Source organism: Tachypleus tridentatus, chromosome 12, assembly GCF_004210375.1.
Source record: "Tachypleus tridentatus isolate NWPU-2018 chromosome 12, ASM421037v1, whole genome shotgun sequence".
In the NCBI taxonomy this organism is placed as follows: Eukaryota; Metazoa; Arthropoda; class Merostomata; order Xiphosura; family Limulidae; genus Tachypleus; species Tachypleus tridentatus.
The window spans coordinates 103,446,237-103,464,285 of NC_134836.1; the positions used below are offsets into that span (position 1 = coordinate 103,446,237).

At 31.0% G+C, this 18,049-nt stretch overlaps 1 protein-coding gene across 6 annotated transcripts in view; it reads right to left on the reverse strand.

Moving 5' to 3' along the window:
* Window positions 1-18,049, reverse strand: part of LOC143234198 (putative polypeptide N-acetylgalactosaminyltransferase 9) — a 195,751-nt gene that overhangs the window by 13,969 nt on the left and 163,733 nt on the right. For all 6 annotated transcript variants that reach the window (XM_076471364.1, XM_076471365.1, XM_076471367.1 and 3 more), the window contains 5 exons: window positions 16,037-16,201; window positions 7,656-7,869; window positions 6,491-6,608; window positions 4,599-4,784; window positions 2,084-2,212 (listed from right to left, as the gene is read on the reverse strand). In XM_076471364.1, coding sequence (XP_076327479.1) covers window positions 2,084-2,212; window positions 4,599-4,784; window positions 6,491-6,608; window positions 7,656-7,869; window positions 16,037-16,201 — 812 coding nt within the window. The remainder of the gene's footprint in view (window positions 1-2,083; window positions 2,213-4,598; window positions 4,785-6,490; window positions 6,609-7,655; window positions 7,870-16,036; window positions 16,202-18,049) is intronic.

Here is an 18,049-nt window from a genome sequence, read left to right on the forward strand (position 1 = left end):
GTTCTAGAATGAATAATCAGTTAGAGTTATAAAGGCAGTCTGACACAACAATGGTGGAGTTCTTTTAGTTTGTGTTTTGATGGCTAAGAAGGTATGGAAACAGAAGGAGGTTCTTGAATGATAGGAAAAGAACTCTTCTGGAGTGTTGGAAATATCCTACAAGTCAACTACTTCTTGGCCATTGATCTGCAATACTGAAAGCAGTGGAAAGGATATTACCCATCCACTTTTTACATATTTTTCCCAACTTACCTCACTTATCCCAACTTAAAATGTGCTGGAAGTGAACTTAATCTTTCCGACTTCAAAATCTGATTTGTTGGGCAGTGGTAAGTGTGATATACTTGAGAAAAATACTAAAGACTTGCTTCTGAGCCCTACATACCCTTTGGCAGAAAGCTGTCCATCATGGATGAAAATGCTATGAAAAATGTGTTATTTAGGAATGGTACAAGCATCTGTCTGAACAATAAGATTTGTTGCTGTCTCCCCACAGACATTAACAGAAAGTAAGTCAGCAGCAGCAGGATCAAGCTCTGAAAGAGTAGTAAAGAAGGGTCAGTTTGTCTTCTCCAACTTTCGTACTTACCACATCCAGTCTCCCTCAGAATGATGGGGAAAATTACCACTACTTCATGGATCACTGTGTGCCTCCCAACAAAAAAGGGAGGAAGATAAAGAAGGGTGATCAAATGGATAACTCAATGGCTGTAATTGTTTGATTTGATACATGGAGAATAGGTATATTCACAAGTACTGAAGAGAGAAAGGTTGTTATTCCAAAAACATTCTCCATTGACCAACTCTTCTCATCAGTATCTATCCCATCTCACAGCAAATGGTGCCCACTTAAAGTATCCCAAGATGATGAATGAAGACTACAACTGCTCAATACAACTATCAAAGTCTGCTTGAGCAATTTTCCCTCCTAGATACAGATAATAAGAGCACAATATGACAGTACAACCAATGAATATACAGATAGCAATGCTACTCCTTCACAAACTAAATCATACAATCTATCCTTTATGTATAAAGAAAACTACTGAATAACAACATCACTACTTTAATTTTTTCCTGTAAGGAGACAGCATCACCTAAATTAGCACTAAAATCTTGACAGACCTTGTTCAGGACCTCTAAGTGGGAAGCATTGTTGTTTTGATTTGTGGCCACTTTTTCTTTTCTCCATTGCAGGTGATATTGAAGAAATTTCTAGCCCAGTTGTACCATGTCTCTGCATAATTTGTGTATTCATGTTTTTTGATGAAACTTAGTTACTTAAAACTATAATTTTTTCATTAACAATATAAAACAGTTACCATTAATATAATTATTTGCATACAATACTTTAATAAACTGAAATGCTCTATGAATTAACATTCAATTATGCTGCAAGTTATTTTTCCACATACTAATAATATGCACATACTGAACTTAAGTAAAGAATGAAGATACTCAAAGAAGTTTGGTAAAAATAAAGAAGTTAATTTTTAAGGAAGTCTTCTGCTTAGAATAGAATTTAATACACAGAAAATAAAATGTAATATAGTATACAACCTTCTCTCTACTATCAATGTTTAATTGTCAATAATATGCAGAAATTCTAACCAAGATTAAATAGTGAAATGAATCAAAAACAGCATGATAAATTGTAAAATATGAATCTTGTATATTTTAAATCATTTTGGAAGATAATCAGTGAAATATTTTTGTAACTGTTACTAAATAAATGTATGTTTTGTTTTGTGAAATTTTATCTCAGTGTTTCTCAAACTTCTTGAGTTAGCAATTTCTTAGCTGTTTTTTTCTATCCCACATTGAAACAGCTTTTTACGTGTAATAATGGTAATTATATCTTTGCGCTGTGTGAAATAATATTTATCTGAATTATTGTTTTTAACTCCAAGTATCCCATTACACATCAATATTAATACATATAATTATAGTAATTATATCTTTGAACTCTGTGAAATACTATTTATTTGAGTTGTTGTTTTTAACCCCAAATATCCCATTACATTACCTTATAAACTAACACCTCCTCATTACACTGAATCTCAACTTCACATCAGCAGCTTACCTCTCCAGAAGCCACTGCATCTCCAGGTACAAAAAGTTCAGGGTAAACGTTTTTAATATACCAGTCAAAACTTTTACATTTCAGCTGTTTTCTTAGCTCTTTTCTTGAACTTATGTCACCAAAATCACCCTACAAAATTTAGATAGCTATTTTAGTCTTACATTTATCACCCTAACTAGCATAGTCATACTAGTCTTACGTTTATCACTCTAACTAGCATAGTCATACTAGTCTTACGCTTACCACCGTAAATAACAAAGTAATACTAGTCTCAAGTTTATCACCCTTAATACCATAGTTGTACTAGTCTTAAGACTATCACTGTAAAAAAAACAAAAGTGATATTTTTCTTAAAATTACAAACTTAAATAGCACAGTAATACAAGTCTTAGGATTATCACCCTTAATAACATAGTAATACTAACCTTACAAACTTAAATAACACAGTAACACAAGTCTTAAGATTATCACCCTTAATAACATAGTAATACTAACCTTACAAACTTAAATAACACAGTAACACAAGTCTTAAGATTATCACCCTTAATAACATAGTAATACTAGCATTACAAACTTAAATAACACAGTAATACAAGTCTTAAGATTATCACCCTTAATAACATAGTAATACTAGCCTTAAGACTATCACTCTAAAAAACATAGTAATACTACTCTTAAAATTAATGCCCTATATAATATAATCATACTAGTCTTAGTACAACTGTCAATAATATACAAAACATTTTCCTACAGTCTTATTGTTATTTTCACACAGTTTTCTAAGTCTCATTTATTACAGTTAGCATTATAGAAGTTAAACAATGAGCAGGAGACCTAGTTTAATTAAAATTAAGAAAGTGCTTCAAAATTCAGAGAAAAAAAAATGCAAATTTTATGTTAGATAAAAATAAAGTAAAATAATTAATCTTCTGAAAATCCTGTCTTTTCTGAATGAAATTCAGAACAAGTTAATGCAACAGTAACAAGAGAGTTGATTGAAGATTTACTAATGCTGCTAATTTTACTGCATCACAAAAGCCTATCTTGCCATAAAAAGAAAAGAATTGGAAAAAATTAACTTCAAAAACAGCAGGAACTTCCAATAAACAGAAACTTATCAGAAATCAAATTGTTCAATAAATTTTTCTGATTGTTATAATCAAGTGAGAATGGGTGTTAAGACCTTGTAAGTCAATTGACCACAATATCATATAATGAAGGATTGTGTAAACTTCTTTATCATATTTTTTATTTACTAATATTCCTTTATACTTTGTTCGCTAAAGAAAGACCAACCCATCAAATTTTCCAAGTTGTCGAAGTCCTTATGGTTCATTGCTTGCATGATAACTATTTGTTTCAGATATTCCCAAAGCTACACAACAGATATCTGCAACAGCCATTTTTAAACCTAGACTTGCAGTTAATCAACATCTACTGTCAGCCTTTGGGCTACTGTAACTGAATAGCAGGATTTTGACATCACTCTTACAATGCACCAATAACCTTAAACTGTGGCAATGGGACACAAACCATTAGCTACAAGATTCAAAACAAAGCACAACAACCATTATGCCACATCTAGTTCAAAATAATAAAGTTCCTATCAAAACTCTAAATTGATTTGCTACGCTCGATCTTGAAAATGATAACCATATAACACTGTGATTTCTAGCATAACTCTCTAACCAAGACAATGGAAAATCCAGTATAATAAATTTCATTTTTACTGTTTGAAACATGAAAAATAAGTATTCTGAGTCATTATAATATATAATCTTTCATTAATCTAGCTGTTTTAATAATTAGGACAATCATCCACTGCATTTTCAAATGGCTTTGAGTTTTGTTTTCATTTTTATTTTTCCTACAATAAACAATTAATTTCGCATTTACAACCACCAAAGCATGTCTTAAAATAAATGAATACACAAATGCTCAAACATTAAAAATATAGTTTTGCATGAAACAGTTAAAAAATTTGAAAAAAAAGTATTCAAAATTATTATAATACAATCTTTATTATAACTTATTAAACAGAAGTCTTTATTCAGGCAGTTTAAACTGTTAGAGAAAAAAGGCTTAGACAAAATCATTGAAGGATTATAGTATACAGAAATTCGTAAAACAAGTATCAGTGATTGAAATTAGACTTTAGAAATTAAAGGGTCTCAGAAAAGTAATAAACAAATTCAAAAAATGATTAAATATTAATTTAATAATAATAATGATCAGGGAAATATGTGTACATGGTGTCAAGTTAACAGAAGTAACAGAGATATTAACAGAAGTTGCAATTACTTAACAGAAAATATTCATTAATTTTGTGTTATAGACTTGTGTTTTACTGATTTTGATTTTCTTTATCATTATTTTTCTGCATCTTGCAGTCTTTTCTACTGTGTGTTCTTCTAAACTAACCATATGACACACATTAAAGTATTACAACTAATAAGTGATTATGTATACAGAACTATTAAAAGTAATACATAGTTTTTCATAAATTAGTTCTTACCAAATCATAGCCTATCCTTTGATAGTAATACTTAGCATAATCATCTAGCCACACCTCTGCCAGTCGAACTGTGTTTCGCTTTAATACATTGACCCCTGATCTCCATTTATAAGGGCTTCTCTTCCTGAAGATATGTCCCACATGGGAACAAGGTACTATCTCTAATGTGCCATGACACATCCATGTCTAAGATAGAAAACAATAAAGTGATGGTATGTTTTTGTAACAAGGTTGAGAATGGTAGCCACATTTTTTCCTAATTTCTTTTTCTCGAGTTTCCACACAAAGTTATAGATTTTTTTCAAAACAAGTTCATACAAGGCAAGCTGATATTTTAACATTTTATCATAATTCTACCTAATAAATACCAACAAATTACCAGGAACTGTAACGGTGGAAAAAAAATTAAATGTGTTTCAGGGAGCCAAACAGCTTTGAAACCTGGAGGATTGCAATGTATTTTAACACTAAATACTAAAAACCAAAACAAATAAGCTACAACTCTTTCTATAGAAAATAAAAGACTACTTTTACACATCCTTCCAGGACCACTGAAAACAAATTTACACTCATTTTAGTGTTAAACTTAAATATGAATTACTGATTAATATTGAAAAATGCCAAAAAGTAAAATACATTATCATGAATATAGAAATTTAAAAACTTTTACATCATGAATTTCACTATTTGGCAAAAGATTAAATGAACTATAGCAATAAAATTTATCCCAACTTTGTGTCTTGTATCAGCTGCCTACTGAGTCACTGCCTTAAAAATAAAAGGTTTTTAGAAGTGACAAAAAAACCTCTCTAATGATAATGGTTATGAGGAACACACATACAGGGTGTTTGAAAAGTTGCTGTGCAGCTTTGTAATCATATTTTATTCAGTCTATTTCAAGCCAGCAACTGATAGCGGTGTTTATAAACAAAATAAGAAGGACCCAAGCCTGTATTGATGCCAGTGGGGGTCACTTTCAACATTATTTATAATTGTCATTCATATTTACCTCCTGTATTCTATATTGAAACATGTCTGTTAATAAGTATATAAATGCACAGTGACTTTCCGAACACCATGACCACAGTAAAATAGAAAGAACTTTCATAATTGCAACTGGTTGAATGGGGAAGCTGAAATATCCTAACACAGCATTAAAGCAACATAACACTTTTGGGAAGAGGCCCAAAAATATTGGTAGCATGCAGTGCAAATGTTTTTAAGACTGGTAATCTTGCTCCTCTCTTCACTATTTATGTTACACCCCATGATCAGATATTATAGTCATAAAAATTTCAGACTGTCATAATGTAGGAAAAGATCTTGAAATGACAATACTAAAAATGGGTGTAGACAATAAAATTTTGAACCTTTATTTATAAATTCCAATTTGACTTAGCCTATCAAATACAATAAAATTGATAGTTATAACAAAATAAAATATCACAGTGGCTGTCCAAGATTATGCTAAAATATACTAATAATTGGAATAGCAAGCACAACCTGCACGCAGGTTCCAATATAAAAAATAGAGAGAGACTTAGTAATGTTAAAATGTTTCCAAATTTTGAGCCATTTTAAAAAAAAATTTTTCTTCAATTTACCTTATCCCTTTCTCTTTTTAATATTTTCCATGTTGCACATCATCTTGCTTTGTAAACATGATCAAACTGTACATAGATATATTTACCATTAATTAATTAAACACTTTAAAGAAGTGTAATGAGTTATATGGGGAACACCACATGATTTTTAGTTCATTCCACAAAATAAAGCAGTCAAGATGGGAGTAGCAAGATGTAATGATAAAGTTAATAATCCAGCAAATGTGCAATTGCCCACACATTACAACAATTTGAAATAAAATGTAAAATGTTAATGAAATTTTGTACCTTAAAAGAAAGTTCTAAGTTTTCTCCTCCCCATATATCAAATCCACTGTCATAAGTTCCCAGTTTTTCCAAAAACTTTTTATCAATGGCAAACAATCCTCCTGCCATGGTTGGAGACCTATGGGTTGATGTATAAATAATACACATTAAATATAATTACAAAAAAATAAAATAAATTAGAGAAACAACAAAAAGCTACAGCTGGACATGGTTAGTTAACATAAAACTGCGAGATGAAACGTTTAGTCCATCATACGTGTTGAATATTTTGCCAAATTAAAAGCATATTTGCAGTTCATTACAACTTCCCACAGTACCAGTTTCTATAAAAAACAATGACAATTAATATAATCTGTAAATTTTAAGTCTCAAAAGATTTCAATAGAAATTTTTTCATCTCCTTATAAAATAATAATTTATTATTCAAGATTAAAAGCAATATTCATCAGACAGAAGCCACAATATTAAATATATCCTTTCTTTCAATCCTTTGTGAAAATTCAATTTAGATATTAATCCATTTAGGAACTGGTAGAACACCCTCAATTCATGTGTCATTTCTGAAATTTCTTTGAGATTTAAAACACGTTCTTTGCAAGTTATATTGATATAGATCTATCACTTCTTTCATCTTATGTTTGCTCTAATTCTTTGACCACAATAAATTAATAAGAAAGCTTTCTATGAAATTTATTTGACTGAATAGCTAACCAATTTAACTGTCTTAAAACTTTAAAATCTTAACATAAATATCTATATTTTATTTGTTTGTATTAATAAGAAAATACACAAAAGTTTCAGAAAAAAAAATTAAACATATGTAATCCACCTGTTCCTTACAACACTGCAATAGTCATTTTGGCTTCAGTGGTAATGGTAATTCAAACATTAATTAAGCCTTAAATTATCACGAGACACAATATAAAAATAACATAACTGACTTCATAACAGATCTTCATACATGAATGATTTAATAAAAATAAAAATGAAGTAAAACAACAAAAACTGTGGGTATCTACTTTGATAATAATTAAGGACGGAACAGACATTAGATATACGTAGTCTTTTCAGTGTCCTATACAAGTGAAAAATCTTTTATCTTTGAAATTTACGACAACACAAATTTTATGTGCATTAGACATAAAACTAAAACATGTATATCTACCAGACAGGATCCCATGGATGCTTGCGACGTTTCTTCTCTCTTTCTGGAATTCCATGCCAATTAAACTGAAGATTCCAATCAAATCCACCAACGTTCAAACCACTAGAGTCCCTGAAGTGGTACTCAAATGTATCATCATTGATTACATCAATTACTGGACATACCACTGTTGTAGAATTTTGTGCAATACGGTCTAACAAAGGCTCCAACCAGCCTATGAAGATGTTTAAAAAACAATTCATGATCTAACATCATTATTTAGGAATACAAATAACTTTTATTTTTCTGTTTTAAACTGATATTTCCAAAAGTTTTGATTGAATTTTTTTGAAAACTGTTTTTTTTTTTCTGCAAAGTGTACAAACTTGTCTAGAATACCATTTATTGGGGGAAAACAAAGCATCTGGTAAATTAAAGGTACAATTCATGCAAAAGTTACATATAAAATTACTAATTTTCAGCTAAAACAATCACCCCAACAGAAGAGTGAGAAAACCTGCTCTATAAAAATTATGCTACTATTTATATAAACAAAATAATATACGCACAGAATAAATAAATAAAAAATAAGGGATTACGAGTTTAGTGAAGCTCGTTAAGAAGCATTCAACACTCCTCTGAAGTGCTGCAAGTTTCTAATAAAAGTGAATAAATAAATATTTTCTAAAAATTCCAGAAAATGTAATTTTACTGGAGACAACAGCTGTTGAAATTCTCATTCTGAAATTAAACTGTATAAAGAAAGGGCAAGTGTTAATGATTACTTAATATTTGTTGTAGAAGTAAAAAAACTCTTTAATTAGGCAATTTCAAAGAAATGTTAGAACAAAAAAAAATATACTGATTAATTCAAAATTATGTACAGATTATGATATTTCACGAAAATTTCTAAAATAATTATCTGATGACAATGACCAGTATTCGTACTGAAATCCACCACATGATGATGAAGCAAAAAAAAACAAAAAAACCATAGATTGTAGGCAATTTAATTTATTTATGTCCATTTGAACTGAAGATCAAAGTGGGTTGTTAGCAATACCAATTGAGACTTCAAAGTAAAAAAATGAATGTATATTATACTACTAGCGACTAGTTTTGTGAGGAGTTATTCTTGACACATCTGGGAAAGAGTAGAATAAAAGACATCAAAATTAAATAGTAATAAAAAGGTTATTTTTTATAGATAGTTACAAATAAGCAATCAGCAAATAAAATTTAAAAACTAAGCTCACATTAAGATTAAAACCTGTCATTCCTACGTTTTTACAAAAGTTTACACTGTATTGAAATTTAGGTTATATTTCAGTTTATAGAAGTCACTAAATAAATGCCCTCTACAGTTTAATAATATATTTATTTATAGAAGCTTCAAAACACAAAATGAATCCTTATTTACAAAAACTTTATTTTTTTTCTCTTTGCATGTTCAAAATATACCAACATTGGAAAAAAGTTGACCTTGAATGAACAAATTTTTGTTCATTACATTCAAGATATTTAAGGAAAGCTTACACTGAAGTTTTCAGTTTCATCAACACAAGTTTCATGGAACATTATACATTGATACATTGCATGTATAAAGATTTTGAATACATTACATTAAACTTGAGTAGAAACTTACTGAATAAATTCTATAGAAGTTCAGGGAAAATTACAGAAAGCTTTTAAGAATATATAAAAGTAAGCAGGTTCTGGAAAGTATGCACAAATTTTAAGAGATAACATTACAAAAAAAAGTCAAGACTTTCTAGGAGGTAGTTGAATTAGTCAGCCAATCAGAGTAACATAGTACAGACAACTGAAAATTGGAGGCCATAACTGGGGACATCGGAGTTGGAAGGAAGAAGGGATGATAGATAGAATGGTTCTTATGCTAGAAAAAGGCAAAGACAAAACTGTCACTTTCTTTCCAGAAAATGAGATTAGAAGTTCCAATAAATATTTTTAATGCTGAAAAAATTTTAAACTAATAATTTTCTTCCCATTATGACACACAGATAGAGCTGTCTTGAAGTGCAGCTAAAGAAATTAAGCTTGCATATAACACATGGTCTGTGGGAGTGGGAGATATTTAAAATTTCTGCCTATATCTAAGAATCATCTTTGTCTGACCCTGGAGAAAAGTTTATGCAATAATGTTGATATTGCTGTCGAGTTTTGTTATTATGGACAAATCACATTACAAACAAACAGCTATCGAATGTTTGTGCCAGGAATAAATTTATTTACCCTATAAGCATACATGTGGAACAGAGTGTACATACCTCTATCATTTAAAGTGCCATTCAACATATTTATTTTATGCCAGAGTTATCACCTATTCGTTTTCTCCTAGTGCTGATTTAGTCAAAAGTTGTGGTAGAAGATAAAAAATATATACAATATAAAGCCATAGCAAAAACAAAATACAGATATGCATTTTGGAGGTCCTAAAAGTTATGCAAGTATAGATTATATGATAGACAAATATTTTCATTTCTTGTGTTAACATCACCTTACGCTACAACTTGTTAATGTTTCAGTCACATTAACGCTGTCAAATCACAAAATACTCCACAAATACTTTTGTAACACCTCCAATGTTTTGTGGACAAACTTCTACATTTTACTGAAAGACTGACATATATCACGCATATACATTTAGAATACTCAGAGTAATAGTCAACATTCCTTTCCAAATGGTCTGACCCACTGTATATTTGGTTAATAGAATATTAGAAAAAGCTGATAAATCATATTTGAAAGTTTAGGAATTATTCAATGAACAAAGAAGTTGAACATGTTTTGGGTAGTAACAAAAATTGGCATTTCGACATTTTACCAAGATAATACAAATGCAAGACCCTAACAAGACATGTTGGCTAAGAAACATCATGAAAAATCTATGTCCAAATGATCCACCCTCCCTTAGAATATCAGGATAATAGAATGTTCAAGCACAAATACAATTAAGAAACCTCTTATAAAATTCTTCATGTAACACTTAAACCTTTTAAAATAAAAGTTCCTTTTAATGTTAGACATGTAAGATTTTATCAAGAAATTACCTAAGGTAGCAATTTCCCACCTTTTGCTATCAGTAGCCCCCATTAATAAATATGATTTTTAAATTAGTGAAAGAGTAAGTTAAGTGATGAAATATAATATGATGGGCATATATTAAATTTCTGTGTGTGTTGTAATAACTAATTATTTTTATTAATAAAAAAAATAATATTGAAACAATTTTCCATTGTTGATCTACCCTAATTGCTCACTCCCCATAAAGTGCACTACAAACTTTGGGAAATGTTAACCTAGAAAAATAAAAAGAATTGCATCTTAACATAACACTCTTACGTCTCAGTAGTAAGTGAATGATTTACAACTATCACAGAAGTTGTTTAGAATCTTTTGCACAATGTGCATGAATTTTTGTCACCTAATTAGTGACATTTATGTTTATTTGAATTATTTCTGTCTTAAATGTGAATGGAATGCTAAATAGTTTCCATTTTTAGATTTTGTTTATTACAATATTTAAAGATATATATATACAAGTACTGCTGTTTATTACAAACTTACCAAACCTCGGACATTTATAATTTTACACTAACCATCCTAAACATACCAAGTTAAATATTCCTTGTAATTTAAGCTAAAAAAAATATAAGCTAAAAAAAAAAACAACAACAACGTTTTGCTATCTACCCGTGTACCCAGTAAATAAAATAAAATGATCCAAGACAACTAGTTGAAAAATATTTTACTTGTTATTATCCATAGTTCAAGTAAAAATATTAAAGGTAATGAACCACAATTTAAAGAAATTATGAATCCAATTTTGAAAAACAAACAAACCAAAAAACAATTCTTTAAGTGTAAACTGATCTTATCTGATAAAAAATCATATACGTTATCCACTACAAAAATTGCCTCAAGAAGTCATAAAGGAATATACCGAGGCAAATGAAATAATAATTATTCCTGTTTAAAAGTTAACATTAAGAAGGGTAATTTACTTGCTTTTCTATAGATGAAATACTCTTATATTAATGTACACAATAATTAATTACAAGTATATTTTATGCATGTTTTAATGTGTTGTATATTCAGAGAGTTATGTTGGGAAACTGAAAGTAAGATTACTTATGAACTCACATAAGTATGATGAATGTAGTACACCAATTAGCTCTCTTCTGGCAAGTAATCACATTTATGAAAAATTACAGAACTTTTGTAGAAATCAAAGAAAACATTTTTGTCAATGTTTTCACATTTTGTAAATAAAATATTTCATTCAGTATTTTCATACTTCTTTAAATAAATAAACTATAGAGGGTGTGTTTTTGATAGATTCTATGAGCTTTAAAGATACTTTAAATTTAAGGAAACTAAAACTGTGCATATACAAAAAATTAAAACTGTTTTAATAACTGTTTTCAGTTTGAAAAATCGAACTGAATTTTCAAAGTTTAGTTACTTCCTTATAGTTTCACATAAAATATTATTTGTATGTTAAATCAATAGGTTATTTACTTTTTTTTTTCAAATTAATAATTTTTAACTTTACTCTTTCACAAATGTACCAGAAGTATAATATATTATAAAATGAGCTGGTAGTAGTAAAATATGTCATTGAGGTGCTTTGAAAAAAACAAATGTGATTCACATTTCTATAACATCCACAGATCTATAAAAACACAGACTGAGATGTAAATATCGACAGATGTTTGATGAGTTTTTTTTTCTCATTTCCATGCTTCCTTGTACAACTTATTATGAGAAACAAATACATATCACACACAAGTTAACATACACCAGTTCTCACTGTACATGTTTCACCTGTCGTCTGTATCCAGATCAACATGCCATTTACTCCACGTGAACACATACTGCTTATCACTTGAATAAAGCAATTAATGTTTGCACAATATTTCACATACATAAAACCAGCCATGCACTGCAAAACATAAATTAGTCTTGGTGCACACTGTGTTATTTATTTAAGCATTATGGTTCAAGTTAGAATCAAATTAAGTTTTTAAACATTTAATTAATTTACCTTTAATGTAATGACTCAAAAACCCTGAAAACTTAAATAAACTAAGTACACGTAATCATAAAGATACAATTCTATGATTACTAATGCTTTAGAAAATTAAAAACAAATATATCTAAGGAAAGTAGAAGAAAACTTAAATTTGTTTCTCACTAATTACACGCCCTATTATTACCTCATAAAATATTCAGCTATACATTTAATTCATCTCATCCAAACTATCTAGAATACATGGTAAAGCCTAGCTTTGCAACATTCCCATTTTACTGAAAAGTACTTATCTTCTGTAAGCTAAAACAGCCTTACTTTTAAAGACGTTAAAGAACAGATTATAAAATCATCTACCACAGGGTAATATTAGGCATAACAGTTTGTTTGTTTGGGAATTTCGCACAAAGCTACTCGAGGGCTATCTGTGCTAGCCATCCCTAATTTAGCAGTGTAAGACTAGAGGGAAGGCAGCTAGTCATCACCACCCACCGCCAACTCTTGGGCTACTCTTTACCAACGAATAGTGGGATTGACCGTCACATTATACACCCCCACGGCTGGGAGGGCGAGCATGTTTAGCGCGACGCGGGCGCGAACCCGCGACCCTCGGATTACGAGTCGCACGCCTTACGCGCTAGGCCATGCCGGGCCAGGCATAACAGAAAATGGCAATTTAAAGAACTGAATAACTGTGTAAACACGGATATAAACAGTACTGATAAAATAAGTTTAATCACTCAATAACAATGCTTAGAGATTAAGACAGCAGTTACCAAAACTGATCCAACTATAATTTATCAAATAACAAATACCACGCTTGGCTCTCGAGCATTGCCAGTTCAGTGTTCAGAAATCGTGTTTGTTTCTTAAAAAAATTCATATGTATAAAAACTAACATACGTGAAATGACTGGTTAATATTAATTGAAACTCATACATATTAATAACCACGTGACTTCTGATTTAAATTTTAAGCAAACTGTCATACCTAACGGTCTTAGTGATGATTACATGCTTGATGCCCACGATAAAGTTGAGCCGGTAACATTTTTATTTTATCTGCAGCTAGATATAATATGAAGCATAAATATTCAGAAATCAGGTTTTCATTTACAACAGATATTGGATACAAGTAAATTCTCACTCATGAGCGAATAACTTTGTTAACAGATCAACTTCCTCTGTTGTTAGAGCATGCGTTCTCATCCATCTGATAATTCCAGGTTTTATGTAGTTCAACATGAAACGCATGCAAATAAAAAGTTCGTAAGAATAAGTCACCACCAATATCGAATAGTGTTTTGTAACTTGCATCTTTGTAGAACATGGTGCCACCAAAACTTTTATAGTATCTGTACACAACTATATTCGCAACACTACAACCACGAGGTTTAGAAGTAATATCTGTCCGTCTCATTTACAACGTCTTTTACGCACTTTAGCTCATCACAATCCAATATGGCGTAAAGAAATAACATGCAATGTTTTGTTAGAGTTTCCTTTTACTTTTATAAAGTTAGTGTTCAATAATAAAACTATTTATTGGCTATGTTCATATACATCATACAAATTCACATGTAACATTAATACAGTTAACAGTTTATTTGGTTCTAAAATGCTTTTATGCCACAGGCGTCACACGCTGTAAGCATACAAATGTTTGCTATTTTCGGAGAACCAGCAGCAGTGAATCCCTAACAAAACCATTGTCTTTAGCTGGGATACATACTTGTCAACAAAAAGCCACTGTTGGATAACTGTTATTAAAATACTACAGAAATCTGTAGGATTAAGAGTGCTATTCGTTACTCGTGAACTCTTGAGATCGATGGAAGGAATATATGTTTATATATTATGCATTAGTATACTTCAAAAATACATTCTGCATGAGCTTTTGGTTGTGTTTATTTCCTAGAATAGAAAGTTTCTTTATAACTCGTTAGATGGCGCCACTAAAACTTTTTTTTGACAAGTTTTACTTTGATAACAGTTCATTAAGTTTTAAATATAACTGCACAATATAGTTAATTAAAATTAATAAACAATACTTTAAAGTCACTCTTAGTAATCGTACTTCTAACTATAAAAGTCTTAAGTTCTAGATTTTTTTTCTGTTATAAATAATCTTAACATAGCATACCAATACTATCAATCGAAATGCATTATACCCGTCCGAAGCATTTACTAAAGCATAATATATTATTACATGTGATAAACAATTAGTTTTGTTAAAGCAGAAAAGTAAAATAGGATATCAATTTGCTTGTTATTAACTTTTCCACACAAGTATGATACTTCACCTTATTTAAAATGTACACTTTTCCAACAAATATCATATACAATATCATCGATTTTATAAAAACAAATTCCAGTTATTGTTTAATATAGAACATAAAAAGTATATGTCCTTTACTCAATCAGAAGGAATCAACCCTAGAATTTTAGCATTAACATTCAATCAACTAACCGTTGATCCACTGGAGAAATATACAAACAATATTGAAAACGATAAATATTTTTTTAACAAATCTAAGTATTTAGGATATAGCTCTAAGTTGTAGATTTGAATCATGCATTAATAAAAAGATGGAAGAAAATACTGAACCACTACGCCTGGAAGCGAAATTCCACGACAAATGTGTTATTTTTGGGACAGCTTCTAAAATAACAAAACAAATCACAGAAGTCAAAGGAATCTAGCAACTATATCGTAAAAGCAGAATCTTGCGACGTTAAGCATAAGCCATGCTTTACAAAAAGATCCCCAATATAGTTCTTATATACAAGCAAATCAAATCAGTGGAGGTTCTAAGAGATCAATAAAAGCCGGCTGAAGGGGATCCACACACAAAAGTGATTACATGATTTGTATTGTTATACGTATGTAAAGAGAAAAGTTAGTTTACAGTGCATCAACCAGGCGGATCGCTTTACACGCCTATGACATCACAGATCACGCGATCTTCTTCTAAGCCACTCCCCCCTCTCTCCAGGTTCAGCTGATATGTTGTTACTAACGTCAATTACTTATTGTTATACTGCTGCCAAGAGGTATATCCTTTTCAAAACATAATAAAAAATATCTTGATGAAAAACGACATCTATAGGAATTCTCAACTTATATGCCTAAAACTGCAAATTTTAGTACGCTAACAAATTAGCGTTGGTATTTGTTAATTAGACAGAAACTGTCTTGAGGGATCAATTTGAAATGGGGTTGGTTTTTTATATCACTTAAAACGAGCATTTTACAACGAAACTAATTACACTACATTTTCATTTAAAAAACAAAGGTGTTTACTATGACCAAAAATTCCACCCAAATCAAATCTGGTGACGTGCCTCACCTTCTGTGCATTCACAGTGGGAGTCGAGATAGACAAGGACGGGCGCTGTAGCCACAGAAGCTCCAAGAAGGCGAGCTCTGATCAAACCTTCCCTCCGGTGTGCTCGGACCACTCGGACCTTGGGAAGATGAGCCACGTAGTCTTCCAACTGACGATGTAAATGAGCTGTAATAGAAAAAGGTGTTTACATGACATTAACAGTCTTAAAGTTATTGTTAATTAGAATATCCAAAGGATTACAGAAGTATTTAAGTCACTATTTTCAGTAAGGAAAACCTTTTTCGTCAGTTCACTCGTAATAAAAGGAGGTATTTATTTCAAAATGATTGGGTGGCCGACAGAGCTGTCAAATTTATAATTTTGTTTTTCTGTCATACTGACAAATAGTAGCCCTTAACTGACATTATATCTTTTAATTACATTATTTTTTTTATTTATTTTTTTTGCTTTTTACAGGTTTACGAACATTTGACAACATTGATTACTAGGCAACATTTAGCCTACTAAAACTGACACAGAAAAGGAGTGTATATGATTGGTTTGTTTTCAATTTCGCGCAAAGCTATACGAGGGCTATCTGTGCTAGCCATCCCTAATTTAGCAGTGTAAGTCTAGAGGGAAGGCAGCTAGTCATCACCACCAACCGCCAACTGTTGGGCGACTATTTTACCAACGAATAGTGGGATTGACCGTCATATTATAACGCCCCCACGGCTGAAAGGGCAAGCATGTTTGGTGTGACGGGGATTCGAACCCGCGACTCTAAGACTACGAGTCAAGCACACTAACCGCCTGGCTACAAGTGTATATGAACATACCTTACTTAATTTCCAGGTTGGAGACTAAGACCCAACCAATAATTTAGAATTCATTGCTAATCACAGGAAGGTCGTCTAGATAGAAACACTAGCTGCGAATGTGGTTTCTTTTAACCTAATAATAAGAGCGACTGCCAGTTATAATGAACCCAGAGCTAAAAGTGTGAAGGTTCAGTGTTGTATCGCGGCTAAAACCTTGGGCCATACGTCTGTAGATCGGTTTGTTTATTCCTAGACCAAACACAAACTATTTTTAACAATCCAATAAAGTAAATATTAAACTTAAGATAATGTAATAACTACTTTACCATAATACTTTTATCTTTAGACGTCCTGAAAACGAAACAAATTACACGTGCGTGTGAGTGTTTTCCTTACAATAAAACCACATCATGTCACTTGGTGTGTTTACTAAAGGAATCCACTCACTGATTTTAGTGTTATAAGTTCGAATAACGTACAGATATTCCCATAGAGGGATAATAATTTGACACTATAATTGTTTCAAACAATTTAAGTTGAACTAAATATACAAGAAAACTCTCGGCGAATATGACAAAAAAGAATATCTGGCTCCCTATAAAAAAAAAAAGTAAAATAGAGACAATACTAAATATTTACAATAAAAATATATTTTAAAGTTCAATTGTCATCAATTAATTATTTTTTAAAAAGCAATATATTCTACTAAATGGATATTTCAGGCGAAAAATAACGATTTTCAAATTGTGCTATCATATCAATAAATTAATAGATACGCAGCAAACATGTACATATATAGAATGAGTCGAAAAGAATGAATTTCTATACCACACATAATCCAACCTTTTTATAACTTGCGCATGCGTCAGAGGCTCTTCTCAAGCTAAATAGAACAAAATGCAGTGCCGAGACAGACCCTTTCCTTTTCATGCTGTAGATCTGTGGACGACATAGGACGCGAATCAGAATTTCGCTATGAAATTTAATGCTTGAGAAGAGAGGGTGTCAACTACGGTGATGATCAACTAGCTTATTGCTTGAGAAGGGGTGTCAACTATGGTGATGATCAACTAGCTTATTGCTTGAGAAGGGGGTGTCAACTACGGTGATGATTAACTAGCTTATTGCTTGAGAAGGGGGGGTGTCAACTACAGTGATGATCAACTAGCTTATTGCTTGAGAAGGGGGGTGTCAACTACAGTGATGATCAACT